The sequence below is a fragment of the Dromiciops gliroides genome, chromosome 1 (genome assembly GCF_019393635.1).
Source record: "Dromiciops gliroides isolate mDroGli1 chromosome 1, mDroGli1.pri, whole genome shotgun sequence".
In the NCBI taxonomy this organism is placed as follows: Eukaryota; Metazoa; Chordata; class Mammalia; order Microbiotheria; family Microbiotheriidae; genus Dromiciops; species Dromiciops gliroides.
This window is the reverse complement of record NC_057861.1, coordinates 679173519-679193678: the sequence shown is the minus strand read 5'-3', so window position 1 is coordinate 679193678 and position 20160 is coordinate 679173519. Positions and strand designations below refer to the sequence as shown.

The window sequence follows — 20160 nt, the reverse complement described above, 5'->3', positions numbered from 1 at the left end:
TAAATTATAACTTAGGAAGGAATCTGGAAACCTACAGGACTTGGTGAATTTAAGGTCATAATGTACTAGCAGGGGTTAGACAGGATTAGAAAATGAGCACCTGTAAGGTTTGTCCTATAAGAGAAGCAGAATTATTCAGGACATGAATGAGAGAAAAAGACAAGTTTGTGAAGGTCAAGATAACAGGGACTGGTAAGGTAGAAAGAGAAGGACAAGAAAGAGGATCTCGGGATCCAGAATTTAAGGAGTCTAAAATTATTCGGAATTTAGTGGTATTCTCCTAGGTTGCTGTTTCAGTCAGAAAAAAACAAACTCTCTTGGATCTTAATCTATCAAACTAAAATATAAATGGTCCTCCTTTAGTGTTCAGCCAGGGTAGATTAGGAGCATTGATTGGTTTCCATCTAAGAAGAACCTGCTGGTGTATTTAGCTAAAAGCTTAATCTGTATCTAAGCCTGAATTTCTATTTTTCTTCTCCCATTTACCGTGTGGATTACATGTTCAAAAGTGGCAGAATTAGATCTAGTTTCTTAATATCCAGTCTTCAGACTGCTTTAACCACAACTCGATTTCAAATCTCCCTTCTCTTGTAATTTATTATTACTTAGAAGACCTTTCAGAAGATCACTGAAAACCTTCAGAAAATCACTAGCCCTTTAAACTATTACAACATTAATAAGTAGTTACTTTAGTATAGGCAAAGATACTTTTACAGCTTTGACCCTCTTACAACTAAAGAAGTGTTGAGAGTTTTCACTTCATTATTTTCCTTAAGCATGTGTGACATGGAGATAAATTTTCTAGTGCCCTAGCTCAAGTATCATTCTCTGAAGTTTCCATGTTGAAGGGTCACAGGACCTCATGGTTTCCTCTCCTTTGATGCTGTTGATTTTGTATCCTTGAAGTCACCAAATGTCTCTGTGCTTCAGTTTACCCATGTGAAAAAAGAGAACATTCCTCCTATATTGGAAAGCCAGAATCGATGGAGCTTTGTGAACTGGAAGTATTCAATGGTCCCTAGGCAGTCAGTCAGCAATTGGATAATCAGTATTCTGTATCTAGCCTGGCACTTGCAGGTGGACATATATGAAAAAACAGCTGTTGGGATCCGTAACTAGGGATGCAGAAAAATCAGGTTGAAGAAATGTAGTCACCTTGCAGAGAGTATCTGACCTCAGATAATTTGAACAAGGATGTTGCTATTCCTGTATGTTAGGTGACAGACAGCATAGGTTTGTAGAATCTGCTCGTTTAAGGAGCAGCTGCATGGAGTAATTTAGTCTTACTGTTGAAAAGTTTAGCCTCAAGAAACTTGGTTATTTTAGGTAAAATCTCACTACTGCAGGAAAGTATACAAGGAATCATTTCTTTCCCCTGGAGTTTAGTTATTAACACAGCCCTCTTTGTTTCATCAGAGTTGTATGATTTTGTCATCAGCTTTACCTGAAAGCTTATGAAATAGGCAGTGAGCTACTTTTCCCTTACAGAGTTAATTTTCTTCAGCTGCTATCCCCCAGGACACCAATAACCCCAGGTCTCAGTAAGACTGGGTACAAGGAATCACAAAAATCCAAGTATTGATTGTGCCAAAAATTATAATGGGCCATGGAATTGCTTCTTGTTGAAATTCTAAACAATCCGTGATGCCATTAATAATAGAGTAATGACAATTAGCGCTTTCATCGTCAGGGTGCCTCATCAACATTAATTAACTACATTGGTTATGCTGGTGACATGTTTAAAACCTGTGCTTTCTGAATGTGTGTTGCAGTCTTAACATTCTTGAAATCTTTGCAGACAAGTTCTCACGACGGGCTAGGAAAGCTGGGAATGTCCACTAGGTTTACCCACCCAACGACATCAGCTGTATCCTGGGTTGAGAACAGGCCTCTGCTCTATGCCTTTCCATTAGATGAAACTGTCGCTGTGTTTTGCTAGTCCTGTTGAATGAAATGGATGGTGTTGTGAACTCCTGGGTTAAAAGCAGAATTGAAAATCTAAAATGCCTTTGCAGAGCGGGCAGCTAAAGTTGCCGAGCAGCAGGAGAGAGAGCGCGCAGCGCAGCAACCGCAGCCGAGTGCTTCTCCCCGGGCGGGCCCCCCCTCGGGGGCACTCATGGGGGTGGTGCCGCCACCAACACCAATGGCGATGCTCAATCAGCAGTTGACACCTGTTGCAGGTAAAAGCAGGAGCTAAGACCATTTTTTTCCACTTTAAGAAATTCCTTCATAATGGATCATTTTTTTTCCCTCCAGTTCCAAATGAGCCTTAGGCTCCTCCAGCCTTTTCTCATGACCAGTCTACTTTCAGAGTTTGAAATCATCCATGTCTTCCTCTATTGCCCTCTCCCACAAAGAAAAGACCCTCCCCGTAAACATCGGAACTGGGCCCAAAACTGGAGAATTCATAGGGAACAATTTGCCTTGGCTGTGGGGACGGTCTGGTCATATTCTCCACCACAGATTACTCTGACTATAACAAAAAATGGTAACTAGACCTTGAGCACTGTCCTAAAAAACCTTTCAGAAAAATCTGCCAAATTAAACTCAAAGTAGTGTGCTTCACTCCCTGTTTCATGCCAGTATTCAGTTGGCCTTGGTTTACTGCAGCCATCCTTAAAACACTGATCATTTAAAGGATTTTTGACTTCGATCCTAAATCCTTTCCTGATCAATTATGTGCATGACTGCTAAATTGAATATGTATCTATATTCCTTATTCAGTTCATCATGCCCACTCTGTAATGCTTTCTTATTTTATTGCATTAAACTGCATTTTCTGTTAGTATCCCAGTCACATATTTTTTTTTTTTAATTGTGAATGTGGTTGCTTGTGTGTGTTGTCTCTGGTTCTGATAGCCATAGCAAATTGGGCTGTTTCTTAATTACTTATTGTTTGGCATGTTCTAACTTCAGAAGTCCGTAACAGCTTCTCTAGAAGCAGACTCTGATATAAATAAGATGAGCTACCTTTTCAACTATCCCGTATTTCCACTGTCAAGCAAGCAGTTTTTTACCCCTTTGTGGTGACGCAAAGACAGTGGTGCTCAATATAGTCTTAGCTTCTTTTTTGTTGTTGTTGTTGTTTTCATTTTTAAGATGGAATGATAAGTATAGGGTGAGATTTTTCCATCGGTGCTCTTACCTTTGTGATGGCAAATGCTCAAACACTGTCGCTTAAGTCAGTGATGGCACTCACCATACCACATTTGAATCATGGCATTTGAATTGATTGCGTTTGTCCTAGCTGATGTAAAGCTAACAAGTTGCATAGTTGCTTGCTCTATTCCATGGCCCATTTTGGTTAATATGGTTCTGAGGTTTCTAGAAATCATTCCCTCATTAATGTAAAAATTGCCTTTATTTTATGCATTAAATTTTTAGCACTGTACCCTTGGCTAAAATGCCTAAGGACACATTCACAAAAGAAATACAAACAACTTTTTTTTTTAAATGTGGATTTTTTTTTTTAAAGAACAGCAGCTGCAGCATTTTAGCTCCCTGTTGGGGAATAACAACGTCAAGTCCAAAGGTACCTTAGTAATATAGACTTTTATAGACTGGGAGAATAGCCATACACTGGTCAAAAACATATGCCCTCACTAGAAAACACCCTGGTTCCATTAGCAAGAGTGCTTTCTAAGCCCACTGACCCCAGGAGTGCAGAGGGAACAGATCAGATGTGGTTTCTAACATAACTGACCTTTATTCCACTGGAAAAATCAGGTGTCATTTGCCAGTGGTCCATCATGCCGTTAAAAGGATGCTTTTTCATGGTCTTACAAATGGCAGTAACAGCCTAATGCCATCTTGGATTTGTTGTTGCCTGGGACTAGCTTTGCTTACAAACACCAAAGCTCATTTGAACAAATGTGACTGGGATAATAAATGCCAAAGTACAGTTTAATGAAGAAGCTTCACATATATAGTTCAGTTAAGTTGTAAACGTTTCTTTAGTAGCAGCCCATGAAGTTTGCATTCAGATGGGCTTTTGTAATTGAAAGCAAAGCCTTACAAGACTCTTCATATCAGTATCTTCTTAGTCCAAGAAGCAGCATCTGGTAGTGTGTAGAGTTGTGTCACCCCTGGAAATTCATTCTTTGTGCTCTTAAGTAATCTTTTATTTATCTGCCTTTGCATTTTTGAAATTATGCAACAGAAACTCAAGTGCTTTACAGGATTCAGAAGTGTTTCCATTTAAATGAGTTTATTTACATTGATTTAAGTTGATTTCAACTAATTCAAGATTTCCTTGGCCAACCCATGAAGTTAGCCAAGGTGAATTCTCTAAACCCTGGCCCTTGATAATAATCAGTTTGAGTTATTTAATAGCTATTAAAAAAAACACCCTTGAAATTTATCATTCATTTCCGAAGAATTTGTCTGAGTTGGTCAAACCCTAAAAAGCTTTTATTTCCATACTCAATTCTTTCCACAAGCACTTGAAAACCTCTAGCACTATTTTGGAGGAATAAGGTTTGGCAATAGTGTTCTAGCTACTACAGGCTCCCTCAATCCTTACTTTTGCAGAAGAGGCTATGGTGTGTAGGTGGCTTCATTTGGAGGAATCAGGGGTACTGTGTGGGGAATGCTCTGGAGTCCATCATTATTATCATTGTGTCAATCACTCTAGAAAAGAGAAATTGGGCAACCTGAAAAAAATGTTGATTTTTTTTTTATGTCTCCGTAAAGATTTTCCTATAAGCGAGTCCTCGCCATTTCGAGAACATTTTCTTCTCTTCATCCTTGTTGCTTGCCATATATTTTCATATTTTGTTCACTAACATTCTTCCCTAGCCAACAGAAAATACTTTACATAAAGATGAATATTGCGAATAAAGGAATGGAATTCTATGTGTCCAGAGGCCCTTTCCCTTATTTAAAATGTTCCCCTTTAATGTTGAAATGATGCATTCATGTATAAACTTGGAAGTGGCATTTAAAAATCATGAAACTTTCCCCCCATTCATCTGAGTTCTCAATCACCAGCCGCTTCTCCCATTGCTTTCATTATTGGCCAATCAGCTACCTGGGGCTTAAATTGGGGTTTTGTTTATTTCATTTGGTCACAATTTAAAGTCTATGGGAAACAACTATCATTAAATCTTAGGAGTTAGACAGGTGTAAATTTCCAGTGTGAAAGTTGACCCTTACCTTGTCCTGGGGCAGGATCCTCGATATATGTCACAAAGAGCCATGCTTCATGATACAGGGCACTTTATTACCATGTAGCTGGGCCCCCATTGTTATGCATGATAGCACCGTGCAGGTGTGTGCAAAGTTGAGTGGAGTCGATATTATGCTGTTTAATCTGGATTGCAGTTGGCAGAACTGATTGCAGTGTATGAACAGCTTGCAGTAGTAATGATCTTGATATGGCTGGTAATATTAATTTTATTAATATTTAACTAAGAATATACAGTGTATTTCACCCAGGATGAACATACAGCAACAAATAATAATAATATACTAAGTACTAATTCATCCAGAAAGGTGTATTTCATATTTATAACTTTTTATTTTGTTCATTATTGCAAGATACTAATTGCTGTGTATCATGCAGTACTAAAGGTGCTTTTCATTAGTAGTGCACGTGGTTTTTTTTGGGGGGGGGGTGTTTTTAATTATTTAGATCATGTTGCATGTTATTGATGCATGTTTGAAATTTGTTGTGTCCTTTAAGGCATGATAGGTGGCTATCCGCCAGTCCTGCCACCTTTGCAGGGGCCAGTTGATGGCATTGTTAGCATGGGCAGCATGCAGCCACTTCACCCTGGGGTGCCCCCACCCCACCACCTTCCGCCAGGTATGCCAGGCATCCCAGGCATCCCACCACCGGGTAAGAACATCATCCTCATTCACTCATTATCTCATCTTCATTTTTTCATCTTCCTCCTGCAGCCAGGTATTTTGGGAAATACCTGCCCCTTTTTCTTCATACACCATTGAGGAAGATGCTAGTGATAACCATCAGAAGAACCAGTGTTATGTTGTTACAGACCTTGAGCATGTCCCTATATATATATATATATATATATATATATATATATATATATCTGATTTAAAAGGAGCAACATAGTGCAAGGCCTGGCAGAGGCCAGGCAGAGTAGAACAATAAATCTAAGAGCTGTATCGCTGAATTGATCCTTCAAGGGACTAAAAATTGTAGTTATGGCCCAGAAAAGACTGTACAGTGACCAAAGTTCATCAGAGCCTTATTTCTGTGAAAGGACTTGGTGCTGCTTTCTGATGGTGGGCCCTTACTGATGCAGTTCTTATCTCCCAGGGGCTATTCTCAGGAACTACAGAAGAAACTCAGTTTCCCTCTCCATTTTTCTGCTCCTTCTAAATGGATTGTGAAGGAAAAATTGTCAAAGGAAATTGGGGGAAATCATCAGAAAGTGGCAGTGTCTCAGAAATTCTGATTATTGTAACAGATTGGAAGAATATTAAGCTGAAGAATGGAGAGAAGGGAGGTCAGGACTCAGCTGGATTTAGCTCAGCTGATTCCAGCAAACAAAATATCCTGTCTTGTGTGCTGACCCACTGGATAAGCATTTTAGGTAGCAACGTGATACCAAAATGGTTTTATTCAGCTTGACCTTTTTTACGAGAATACCTCAGAAATAAAAAATAAAATCAAAGGACATGTTTTGGAAGTATTGAGTGACAGGAAACGTACATAAATTGCTTTCTGACCCAGGAAGATTGGCCATCTGGTTGCTTTGTCTTCTGGGAATTACGACTTTCAAATTAATCCATAGGCAACTGGGTACCTCTCTTCAAAGGACCAGCTCTCAAATCCCGCCTGGGTGACCTTGGGCAAGTCACTTAACCATTGGGGCCTCAGTTTCCTTATCCATAAGATAGGAGAGCTTCTGAGATCCCTTCCAGCTCATTTATTACCCTATGAAGTTAATCTACTTTGTATAGTTGTAAGCTATAAACTCAGTTAATAGTCAGATCATTTAACTTAATTAAATAGGGGCAGCTAGGTGGCACAGTGGATAGAGCACCGGCCCTGGATTCGGGAGGACCTGAGTTCAAAAAAGACACTTAACACTTACTAACTGTGTGACCCTGGGCAAGTCACTTAACACCAATTGCCTCACTTTAAAAAAAACCAAAACTTTATTTAATATCTGCTATCTGTAAGAGCCTATGTTCATCACACACATTTTAGATTAGGATTCCCTGAAGCTTCAGGAGAGTTAAATGAGATACCTTCAAGGGGAATCTCAGAGAGAACTACTGAGCTCAAAATACTTATAAGGAGATGACATTAAGCACTTGTAGGACATGTGAAGCAGGTGACTTTTGGGTCTTTTTACACTAAAAATTCGAAACCTATAGAGAGGCCAGAATCCACAAGAACTACTGGATGTTGGTGGGGAAAAATTTTAATTTTGCCTTTTTTTTTTTTTTAAAGGATACTAGAAAGTCATTAAAGGGCTGAGAGTTGTTAAAGGAGTCAGTAGAATGCTAAAAGTTAGGGAAATGCTACTGAGGAGGAAGGGAGATGCTTACTTCTGTATAACTGTGACAACCGAATGAGGCTAGGAGGCCCATTCTCACGTGTGGCCTGAAGAATTGGTGTCATTACTTTCTCATCACACCTCATAGCTGCCTCATTGTGGTAGTAATTAGAAACTGTCAAAAACACCAGCATCTTAGATCAACAGACGCCTTGTGATGAGTGACCAAGTTTTCTCAATCTCTTCCCCTTCCCAATGCCCCCAATTATACAAAAGTAGATATGTTTAGATAGACACAAAACAATAGGGCACAATTATTATGTGTAATAAGACTTTGTGAGAGTAGTAGTATGCCCCTTAGTGTGCTAGGTGAAGAAGGTGATAGCAGATATATAAGCACAGAATTAAGTGCTATGGAGTTAACTCTTGTTCTTGCCACCATCCTGAATGTTAGTGACAGCAACCTGAATATCTGGTACAAGGAGATGAGGCAGGAAATGGATTGGTTTGGCATTAGCCTGAGGAGCATTTCTGTGGCACAGTCAATGCTGACATCCGGTAGGAGTTCACATAGTCTGTGCCAACATTCTTGGCAGGTTCATGAAAGTATCACCCTTAGTAGTGCTTAGTGCCTCAAGTCAGGCAGCTCGTAGCTATTTTCCTTCTTGACTCAAAACAACAAAAAAGAGCCCCAAATACTACTTGAAAATAATATCTAGCTGATGACATCACAGGAAAGTTGGCCTCCCCAGAGCCCTACAGAAACATCAATGATCTGCGGAGAACAGGGTGAATTAGAATAGGAATGTCCGGGAAAGTAAGATGTCACCCAACACCATCTGTGCAACAAGTTAACCTAGGAGCAGAGGTGAAGCAGAAGCTAGTGAGCACAAGTAAGAGCTTTCACAAAACCAGGTTCTAGCTTTTTAAAGAACCCAGTCCTTGTTTTATCAGAAAAGCCAGTGGCCAAGTTAGACACTGAAACAAGTCTTCAAACACTGAACCAGTTTTACAAGATGGTTCAAGGATACCTGTGACACATCAGTCGCTGTTGAGAAGTCACCAGAGAAACTTAAAAAATAGATTATTGTCATAGAGATTACAAAGTCTGCCTCTATTAGTCCCTTCGTAATTTTGAATATTAAGTCATAGCAACTAAAAAGAAATGTCTTTTAGTCTAATACTTTGGTGACAGTACAAATATTTGAGATGCAGATACTTCTATGACAGTGTTATAATTGTACACCACTATAATTATAAAGCCAATATTTTCATCTCCTGTTATATTTTGTATATTGTACTAGGATGCCCCCACTGAATGATGATAATTGTGATGATATGACCTTGGATTTTTGTAGCACTTTTAACGTTGCACTTACACATCGTTATATAATTTCTGTCCTTTTCTCGTACCTTATGCTCTCTCGAGTTTAATGCCAGTGTCACCCATTACTTACAGTACATAATAAAACCCTAGGATTGTGCTGTCAAACGCAAAGGTTCACTTGGGACATAGCCTTTTGGGGAAAAAAAACTCCAAGGATTTTGTAAAGGTTTTAAGCATTCATTAAGATTCAGAGAACAGATCATTTAAATTCAAGTTAGGTCACTGTTTTTATTCATTAAAATAACAGTCTTCAAAACCAGGAAGATCTGGGTCCAAGCCCTGTCTCTGACACATACTGGCTGGGCGACCCTGGGCAAGGCCCTTTCACCTCTCTGTGTTCTGGACAACTCTAGACTTTTTTTTTTAACACAGTTAAGTGACTTGCCCAGGGTCACACAGCTAGTAAGTGTCTGAGGCCACATTTGAACTCAGGTCCTCCTGACTCCAGGGCTGGTGTTCTTTCCACTGTACCACCTAGCTACCCTCCAGAAGACTCTTAAGTTGCAAAATAAAGGGTTCACCCTAATTCCAGATCCAGAGAGGAGTTTCCTCATGAGGAGTTCCCTATACCAATGAAATGGCAGGTCCGGTTCCTATCCCTCAAAAATAAACAGTATCTCTAAGGCTTCACTGAGTTTATTGTGGACACAGCTGTATAGACAAAAAGACATAGGGACTCTCGGCATAAATGATGTAATCTCTTACCAAAGAGTGATTTTTATGTCACTGTAATCACTAAGCCTCTAACTGTGTTAATTACATTTTAAAATATAGGTGTGATGGGCCAAGGAGTGTCCCCCATTGTAGGACCTCCAGCACCAGGAGGGAGTCCTTATGGGCAGCAGGTAAATCATTTGGTTTGTTCTTCTCAATGTCCAAAGTTCTGCCGGTCTGAATGTGTGCATGCCTTTGTGCCCCATGTCCTGAACCTCTTTCCTGTGTGAAGACAAACATCCTCATTCCTTGGTCGTATCCCATTTCAGATGGGAATTCTTGGGCCCCCAGGCCAGCAAGCACCACCTCCGTATCCTGGTCAGAATCCAGCAGGCCAGCCTGTCATGCAGCAGCCTACAACACCAATGTTTGTTTCTCCCCCACCAAAGACACAACGGCTTCTGCACTCAGAGGCCTACCTGAAATACATTGAAGGGCTCAGCGCTGAATCAAACAGTATTAGCAAGTGGGACCAGACCCTTGCAGGTAAGAAGAGAGTATCCACACTGGGCAATGCTAATGCCTGCTTGGATTTGGCATTTTCATTTTCAAAGGAATTTCTCTGGCATGTGTATTGATGGTTTCTCTTTTGGTGTTGAAGTTTTAGAAGTAACTGTTTGTACAATGACTTTTGGTTAAACACTTATTAGCCACTGAAAAAGACCAAGAAATCCCAAAACATTTTAGCTACAGGCCTTGAACTGAGTGATATGAGGCTGATACTACACAGCACACTTGGGAATCTATTTCTGCCAGACTTTAGTGTTGTCTCTTGTAGTGAATGTGACTGTTCTGTTTTCAATAAATTCTAACTTTATCTGCTTAGGCACCAAAATGAATTTTGCTAAAACTTAAATCATTAAAAACAATCATATTAACTTGTAAAAGTAATGTATTTCAATTTGACAATATTTATGTCTTTTCAGGAGTCACTGACCATACTATATAAGCATTACCCTAATCCATCACGAGAACTCAGGAAGCTTAAATCAAGAACAATCTGCTAATCCTTCTTTTATTGCCAGGTTTTAAGCAGAAGTTGAGTAGGTCTTTTCCCCTATTGCTCATATGCTGTATTTAAAGCTTTTTTTTTTTTAAACCCAATCCAGTCAAACAAGGAGTTAGTGGTTTCCTATTATGTGCAAGGGACTGTGGTTGGTATTGGGTTGTACAAAGGCAAAATGAAAATAGTACTTGCCCTCAAGGAACTTACACTTACTTCCCAGAATGAAACATCACCATAAATTTGAAATATCAAATTGATTACTACCACAGAAAATCAGCTTCATTTAGTGTCCAAGCCTTTTATTTTTTAAGTAAAAATGACTTTTGGTTTCTCTTTTCAGTTAAATAGTACAGAATTCCATTAAAACACATTGATTTTTATTATTATTGTTAATGGGAATCACTATAACCCATTTATATAGTGCTTAGAAGGTTACAAAGGTTTTCCTTACGACAGCACTCTAAAGTATGGGTTTTGATAGGCAATGAATGGGTTGCCTTGGAAAGAGTGTTGAACTTAGTATGAGACCAGGCTTTGCTTCCCAGCTCCAACATTTACTCCCTGTGTGACCTCAGACAAGTAAGTTAGCCTCTCTGAGCCTTAGTTTAATTATCTGAATAAAATGGGTAATTAGTAACTGGATATACCTACTGAATGTTTTTGTCAACTCCAAATTGCTATAGAAATGTGAATTGTGGCATCCCCATTTTAGAGATGTGGTACCTGAGACTCAGAGATTATAACTTGCTTGTGGTGCCACAGCTGCCAAGTGGTGCAGTTAGGAATTTTAATGAGTTTGCTGGAAGAGACACCAACTAAAATAATAGAGAAAATGGGATTGGAAATATTCTCCAGTTAAGCATCACAAATTTTGTTCCCTATTTTAACAAACGTAGTGAACCTTGAGAAAGTGAAAGCCGGGGTTAGGTGATGACTCTGTTTTACTTCTCAGCCCGAAGACGAGACGTCCATCTATCAAAAGAACAAGAAAGCCGCCTTCCTTCACACTGGCTGAAGAGTAAAGGAGCCCACACCACCATGGCCGACGCCCTCTGGCGCCTTCGTGATCTGATGCTTCGAGACACCCTGAACATTCGCCAAGCATACAACATAGAAAATGTTTAATCACATAAATTACTTTCTTTGATACAAACATAAAAGAGTTTTGTGGAACAATAGCTGTTTTAGTTACTGGGGGGATAACAAAACAATAATTTTTATTGCATTTTATTGTACATTGCAAGACCATTTTTATATAAGGACACTTTTAATAAGCATATTTCAATTTGTTTTTGTTATATTAATTTGACTTTATCAAATACACAAAGATTTTTTTGCATATGTTTCCTTTGTTTGAAAGCCAGTTTCATATTTGGTTGTATGTGTAGACATGGAGTTATCTTTTTACTTGTTGCCATGGATCTGATACCATTGGGGTTTTTTTTATAAAAGAAAAACAGACCAAAAAAAAAAAAACATGAAAAAACAACTGTTTACAAATTAGTTTAAAATGACAATGAAATGTGAAGTTAGTCCTAGTTTACATTGTAGAAAAGTATGTCTGTTCACGTGCCTGCGTGTTTTAAGGCACTTCCAGCAGAAACCATTGCTTACAGGTGAATTAAAATGCTTTTTTCAAGAAGAAATATTAGAGATTCAGCAGATTTGTAGAGACTTGATCTGACCACTAGCTAGCTCATGGGGAGCTGGGCGGTCTTCTGAAGCTTGCACCTCTAACCTAGACCAGTCCAGTCCAGCAAGCACGTTTTCTTGTGCTTCATTAAATGGCTGGGTGGTGATTGACCCTTACAAAAGACTTGCATAATCTTGTTGAGTCTTAACAGGTGAATGCATAGAACATTTTCAGCTGTTTAAAAAGAATTCAGTTTGTCTCCACATGTTCTGTTAGATCTTGTGAAGTTTTCAAATTCATGTATTAAAAAGCATTTATGTTCACACTGGAGTATTATGGTAGATGGAGGTGATTTTTAAAACATATAACCCTTGCTTTAAAAATAAAATACAGCAGTGTGTAAAAAGTTGATACCTACACTGAAAATGAAATTATGAAAATCATTTACTCTCACAATCCTTTTTTTTTTTTTCCATTTTTCATTCCTATGCGTGGCATTTTTTTTTTCTCCAAGTTTCAAGGTTGTAACTTTCTACCATTTAGGACTTGCTACACATTTTCAGCCAAAAACTTATGAGCTGCAACTTTTCTGTTTCAGAAATATTTTTAATATTAGCTTAAATTTTTGAATTTCAGGGGGTATATAAGTGCATTTAGAGCTGGGGGGAAAATCACTATTTAAGAAAATGCTTTCTGAAAAGGCCACACAGATCCCATACACATTAGTTTAGAAATACTTTATTCCCTGTCTAAGAGTGAACATTCTTCAGGTGGCAGCTTACCTTTAGAGCATCTATCCAGGAAAATGCCCGGGCAGCTGGACAAAGCTTTCACTTGCTGCTGTAGACTACATCACATCACTTTGGGGGGAGGGGGGCATTTGTGTTTTTGAGAGTGGTTTTATCATACCATAACCCCAGAAAAACTCCTATTTTTTTTTCTAGTCGGCATTAATTACCCCGATGTCTGAATGCCATTCTTATGAAATCATGAGTGTAGAGCAGAGAAACTCTTTTGTCTCTATATATACTTAAGTACAGTAGGCCGTCATAACTGCCGTAGTCAACCACTGGATCTAAATCTTCATCAAGTATTTCTAAATAATTTCAAACACTTTTTTTTAATGTATGTTACTGCCGTGTTAGAATGCATCTCAGTGACTAGAGTTTTTGCTGTTTTCACCACAAAGATTAAGACACTGAACTGAGTCAGATAATGACCATTGTCCTAGTTCTTTGTTTATCTGAGCCACCCAGCACCATCATGGACTGTATATTAAAATCGGATTCTTTTATTCCTAGACATTAACAAAATTACACCAAAGAGCCTGGAATTAATTGTAGTTAAGTTATTTATTTATTTTTTTAAGTTTGTTTTACTTTATTTTATTTGAGGTCTAGATAAGACTCCTTTGGGGAACTTATTAAAAACACTTTTATTTCAGCAAATGGAATGGTCACTGTTATCTAAGGCACTAGAAGCTGGGAACACTCCTTTTTCAACCCCTTTACCAGTTTCAGTGTCACTGTAAGAACTAACCAAATCAACCCTGGGTCTCCTTTAAGGTCATGCAGAGCAGTGCCATTGAGGCTACTTGTGGGCCCAATCAAGTTTGTCTGTTTTGTTTTGTTTTAACTGTGTATTTATTTTAGAATCATGTCTTTCTGTGTATTTCTGTGGAGAATGTCAGTAAAAATTTAGGAGATAGGATTTGAGGTCTGCAGTCTAGAATTTCATACCTAACAAAAAAAAAACATTTCTAATTCAAGTGATTAAAAAAATAATAAAATAACCACACATTTTTCCTGTGGTTTTTAGAACCTCTGGTTTGTATGGCTGTGGAAAATATGTTGGCCTAAACAGCATTGTAATATTTTTAAAGTGCAAGTATGTATGGGAGAAAATTGGGTTTATATGCAAAGCAAGAATATAGATTAAAATAGTGTATGTATTTTCAGTTAACTGGTTGAAAGCCATTAATTGCATTTCTCACACACATACACACAACACACACCAACCCCTTCCCCTTCAAGAGAAAAACACAATTGTGCAAAATCTCGAAATTGGTGTTGGTTACTTTTCAGCTTAAACGTTTTCAGACCTGGTTAAGTCATGGTTGGTTTATCCTTACCTCTGTATCAAAAGGGTTTTAAAGTGGTAACCAGTCTTATAATATGTATGTACCATCATTTTGTTCATCTGAAGCTTTTTAATCCAAATAAAAATGGAGTTTGCAAAGTGATTTAGATTAATCAGGTTTGATGGTTCCATTAAGATTTTCTTGACAGGCTCCTGAAATATGTGATTGTACAAAGACTCTGATAAATCTTTGTTTAAAAAGAAGACTTGAGTTTGGCATCAGGAATGCCTATCACACAGGAAAAGAAGGCCAACAATGACCTGCTGATGCTGCCCACTGACACTGGGCTTAGTGAGACTTGACCTCGCATGCCACAGGAACAGGCAGTCAGGGGGTTCCTAACCTAGCCTGGGACTGCAAGATAATGTAAAAGACAGACCCAAGCAGAAGTTGTAATTCAAAGTAGAGGAGAAGCTAAATTCATTTCTAGGGTCAAGAGAGCATGTTATCCATAAAAAGTAGTACGTTAGCAGGTGAAGTACATCACTCAAATATGGATGAGAACATGTGGCTTTGGTGTGTCCAATATACATTTGTGTGGAAGATGTCAGCACTTTTTAAAGGAAACTGTTAGTGTTGGTAAAATTCAACCAATTCTTGCTTTTCATATCACTTTGCAAAGTCCATGTGATTCCTTAATATAAAAAAAAAATGCTTGGAGGCTTTAAAAACTATTAAATATAATAAGGAGTAAAATGTTTGGAACTACCTTTTCACATAACCCCAGTTTCAGCAAGGAATGCACCGTGAGGGGGGGCAGCTAGGTGGTGCAGTGGATAGAGCACCAGCCCTGGAGTCAGGAGGACCTGAGTTCAAATCCAGCCTTAGACACTTAACACTTAGTAGCTGTGTGACCCTAGGCAAGTCACTTAACCCCTACTGCCTCACCAAAAAAAAAAAAAAAAAAAAAAAAAAAGAAAGGAAGAAGAAGAAGGAATGCACCGTGAGAACAAAGAAACTAGAAAACTCTAGTCTACTCCTAATTTGGAAGAAAGGATAAGTAGCAAAGGGGAAATAATTTTTCTTGACCCTAAAAAAAAGTTGCTTCGTTGAGTTGTGAATGCTATTGAGCTATAAGAATAGAAATTCGGTCTTCTTGGAGAAACTTGGATGGCTTCACTTGAAGGGATTGCTTTGGGGAAAATGTAATAATCTTTTACATATGTGCAAGATAGACCTCCATCACTGGGGATTAAGAAGGAATGGGATGAAGTTGCAGTACAAAGGATCTAGGTTAGATAAAACATTGCCTGAGAGTCTCCCAGCAGGATTCTTTCCTGTAAAGATAAATTAAAACGATTGTTTTAGTCCTAGGCAAAAAGGTGAAGTAAATGGCTCCTTTTAAAGAGGATGCCAGGGGGCAGAGCCAAGATGGCAGAGAAAAGACATTAAACGCACAGAGCTCTTGATACAATAAAGAGGATGCCAGACTGTTTTCAGATGTGGGAATACAATGCTGACCTTGCAGACTTTCTTCTCTGTTAAGAGGTAGTTTTGTGAATTAGGAGTATTAGATTTAGATTCAGAAAGCCACTGATTGCCTGCATAAAGACAGTAAGTCAATTAACCTGGGCCTCAGTTTCCTAATCTGTTTTGTTTTTTTTTGTTGTTGGGCAATGGGGGTTAAGTGACTTGCCCAGGGTCACACAGCTAGTAACTGTCAAGTGTCTGAGTCCGGATTTGAACTCAGGTCCTCCTGAATCCAGGGCCGGTGCTTTATCCACTGCACCACCTAGCCGCCCCTCAGTTTCCTAATCTGTAAGATGAGAGGGTTAGAATAGATGAGCCATCCCTCCCAACTCTAAAAACTGAAAATGTGATCAATTAACAGCCATAGGCATTGCTAACCATTTTTTGCTGCTGTTGGGCAGGACCTGTGAGTTCATCACTGCAGTCAATATAGGGAACTCTCCAAGTGAAGACCAACAACTTTTCTATACCTTATCGAGTTGTCTGGAATACGACGTGCTCAAGTTCCCCCAGCTAGTCGTTATACACCCGAGCCTTCCTCATTCTAAGGCCAGACTTCTTTCTGCTCAAGCACATTGCCTTTCATGATGATACACTTTTCCATTTTTCTACTCTTTGATAAGAACTTCTATATCAATTTTATTGCGCTCTCATCAAATGATTTTACTGTGAAAGGAAAAAGACATCTACATGGAGAAGACAAAGACCAGAAATGTGTTTTTCTGTTACCATTAATCAGGTTTCAATTGGTGTTGGAGGTGGTGGAGCACATATTAGCAATCTGCTCTCATGCCTTAAGATGTTATTGGTGTTTTAAAATAGGTGCTTTTAGGGGCAGCTAGGTGGCGCAGTGGATAAAGCACTAGCCCTGGATTCAAGAGTACCTGAGTTCAAATCCTGCCTCAGACACTTGACACTAGCTGTGTGACCCTGGGCAAGTCACTTAACCCCCATTGCCCCCCCCCTCCAAAAAAAAAGTAACATGTAGAATTCACTTCCTACAAAAACAAAACCCAAAATAAAATAGGTACTTTTTATTCTGGCCAGACCAGAGTAAGACTACTACCTGTTTCAAAGATTTCCTGTTTATAAAATTAGCTCCATTCACCAAATAAACTAGAAGACAAAACAATGTATAGTGATAAAACAATTCAGAGAAAACTGGATCATAGATAGCCCAGTTTTCATGTTCTATACAACAACAGACTCAAAGGCAGCTGATACACAGACAAGATATTTCTTTCACAGCAGATCCTTGCAGTATTCTCCCCTGTTTCAGGCTAGACTCCATTCCACCCAACAAACACTTATTGAGAAGGTACAGGATCTTGTGCTGGGCCAGGACAGACAGGTGAAATAAAACCTATTCCCTCTCAGAGTTTACACGAGAGAGTGGTTATGGTGTGTACATGTAGAAGTATGATACAAGGTATAATGTAATAAATGCAAAGGAGAGGTCTAGACGAAATGTCCCAATAAATTGGAGGTGGGAGAGTTAACACTTCTAGCCAGTAGGATTCAGAGAAAGTTTTATGGAGAAAATGGATCCAGAGTTAGGGTTCAAAAGAGATTTTAACAGTAATAGGGGGGGCAGTTAGGTGGCACGGTGGATAGAGCACCGGCCCTGGAGTCAGGAGGACCTGAGTTCAAATCCGGCCTCAGACACTAAACACTTACTGGCTGTGTGACCCTGGGCAAGTCACTTAACCCCAATTGCCTCACACACACACAAAAAAAAAAACTAAAACAGTAATAGGGGAGGGGCAGTGTCTCAGTATGGCCCAGGCATTAGGGATGATGAACAAAAGAAGAGATGGGAAAAGGCAAAGTAAAAATGGGATATTGTAAGAGATCCAGTTTGAAAGTAGATAACATGAAGGGAAGCATTTTGAGATAAGGCAGGAAAGGTGTATTGAAGCCAGATCATGTAGACTAAATTTTACTCATTAGGTAATAGGTAACTCAAAAACAAAAGTAATACAGACTTTTTTTTTTCTTTTTGACTGAGAGACTTGAACACCATTATAAAAGACAAGAGGAAGGAAGCCCAAGTGGAATGTGATGAGGGCCTAGACTAGGAGGGGAGTGGGAAGGCAGAGATTTGCAAGGAGTCAAGGAGCATCAGGAAGGGAGCTAAGAACTAGCAACTGCAGATATGTGATACTGTAGAATTTACAAAGTACTTTCTCCACAATAACCCTCCTAATTGGGCAGTGCAAGGGGTAAGAGGAGGAAAATGGGGCTCATGCGGTTGTCAATCAATGAGCATTTATTAAATTTGCCATGTGCCAGACACCGGGCTAAGCTGTGGAGAGTCTACCAAAAGGCAAAAATAGTCCTTACCCTTAGGAATTCACTTTCCAAAGAAGGGGATCCACATCGTCTCCCCTCGTAAGTCCCATAGTTAGAAACTCTTGATGACGTGTCTGTCATATCAGTCAGTGATTTCTTGAGGAGGCCACACCTCTCAAGAATCAAATGGGGGGGAATGTGAGAAATGATTATTAATAACCAATAATGGGGGGGGGGATTCAGAGCTCTCCCCTTCTTCCAAATCCCTGACTTAGTCCAGTTTTTCTTGAATCTCAATCACTGATAATGAGATTGTATGGCCTCTCCTCTGTCTTGGTCAGACCCCACGCAACCATGCAAGAAATTTAATCTAGGATGGGGAGGCCCTTGGTGTTCTACTCAAGCTTTTATCTTTTATCTTAGCCAAAGGCTTCTTCTCCACCCAAGAGTCACTCAAGCACCCTCCCCCCCCCAAATTGAAAAGGGTATATACATTCTTTGAATTGATAGCCCAAGGCAGGAAGTGGTCTGGTTTAGCTGGGGGGGTCTGAACAGAAGTAATTTCTCTGTAGGTCCTTCTCAGCCACATTAACTCCTTATTGTTTAGCAGGGCATATAAACTGTGGGCCCCGCCACCATGATTGTCTTTGGTCTGTGGGAGAACAAAGGAAAAACAATGGCAGGCCTTATTAATAAAATTATTAAATCACCAAAAATAAAGGAGAACATATATAGATAATTAGGGGCACATAAGACAGATGCAGGGAGCAGTCTCAGAAGGGAAGACTGATGCCCTTTAATAAGTTGGGATTTGAGCTTAGTCTTTTTTTTTTTTTTTTTTTTTGCAGGGCAATGGGGTTTCAGTGACTTGCCCAGGGTCACACAGCTAGTAAGTGTCTGAGGCTGGGTTTGAACTCAGGTCCTCCTGAATCCAAGGCTAGTGCCTTATCCATTGCGCCACCTAGCTGCCCCTGAGCTTAGTCTTGAAGAGAGCCAAGGGGCAGAAGTAGAAGAGCCAAGGCAAAAGACCCAATTAGAAGACTGAGTTTGAGGTGTTCAGGGGACCATGAGTAGTTCGGGACTAGAGCTCAGGAGAGAGATAACAAATATGTAGCTAGGGGAACTACCTGCCTAGAAATGCTATTTGAACTTGCTGTTAATAAAACAATCTGTTGAAAATTTCTGAAATGCAGGTAAAGCAATTGGCGGGAGGGGTGGGGGGCGGTTGACCCATATCCTTACAAACACACATTAACAATGTAAGAGAGAATTAACTTAATATGCAATTTTTAAAATTAGAAAGACAACAAATAAACCTGAAATGAGCGCCAAGGAGGAGTTATTAAAAATTAGAAAGGAAATAGATAAATTGTAAACAAAAAAAAATCTTTAAAAAGCGAGTTCTTTGAAAAGGCTAATAAAATTGATCATCTTTAGCTAATCTGATTTTTAAAGCGGGCAGAAAAATCAATAAAACAGCAATTGAGCAAGGTGAAATCACAGCAAAACCAAAAGAAATAAAAAAGAATAACCGGAACATATTATGAACAGATATATGCTAGCAAAACTGAGCACACACAAAATAGCAGATATCTTCAAAAGTATAAAATACCAAACTATCAGAAGATAGAGATCTCAAATAACCCAATCTCAGAAAAGGACATCGATCTGGGTATTAAGGAGCTACCAAAGAAGAAAACTGGCCCTGATGGATTCACAGAACTTTGAAGACCTATTAGAACCCATACTCCACAAATTTTTCTCAAAAACTGAGGAGGGAGGGGCAGCTAGGTGGCACAGTGAATAGAGGCACCGGCCCTGGATTCAGGAGGACCTGAGTTCAAATGCAGCCTCAGACACTTGACACTAGCTGTGTGACCCTGGGCCAGTCACTTAACCCCAATTACCTCACACAAAAAAAAAAGAAAAGAAAAACTGAAGAGGAAACCAATGGAAGCCAAGTCCATGCCCCTGAAGTGGAAAAGTCTCATAGATAATAAGCTTCGGGGCCAGAATTTCCAACCAATTCCGCTGACTCCAAGC

At 39.3% G+C, this 20160-nt stretch overlaps 1 protein-coding gene across 12 annotated transcripts in view; it reads left to right on the top strand.

The window, feature by feature from the left end:
• PBRM1 (polybromo 1) overlaps nucleotides 1-11923 on the top strand; it is a 107600-nt gene extending 95677 nt beyond the window's left edge. For 5 of the 12 annotated variants that reach the window (XM_043964966.1, XM_043964896.1, XM_043964888.1 and 2 more), the window contains 5 exons: nucleotides 2016-2180; nucleotides 5684-5839; nucleotides 9637-9707; nucleotides 9846-10062; nucleotides 11535-11923. In XM_043964966.1, coding sequence (XP_043820901.1) covers nucleotides 2016-2180; nucleotides 5684-5839; nucleotides 9637-9707; nucleotides 9846-10062; nucleotides 11535-11707 — 782 coding nt within the window. In that variant the 3' untranslated portion in view covers nucleotides 11708-11923. Of the gene's footprint in view, nucleotides 1-2015; nucleotides 2198-5683; nucleotides 5840-9636; nucleotides 9708-9845; nucleotides 10063-11534 lie in introns of those variants that run through there. The other 7 variants (XM_043964962.1, XM_043964955.1, XM_043964944.1 and 4 more) reach the window with 4 other exon arrangements.
• Nucleotides 11924-20160: the final 8237 nt, after the last annotated feature.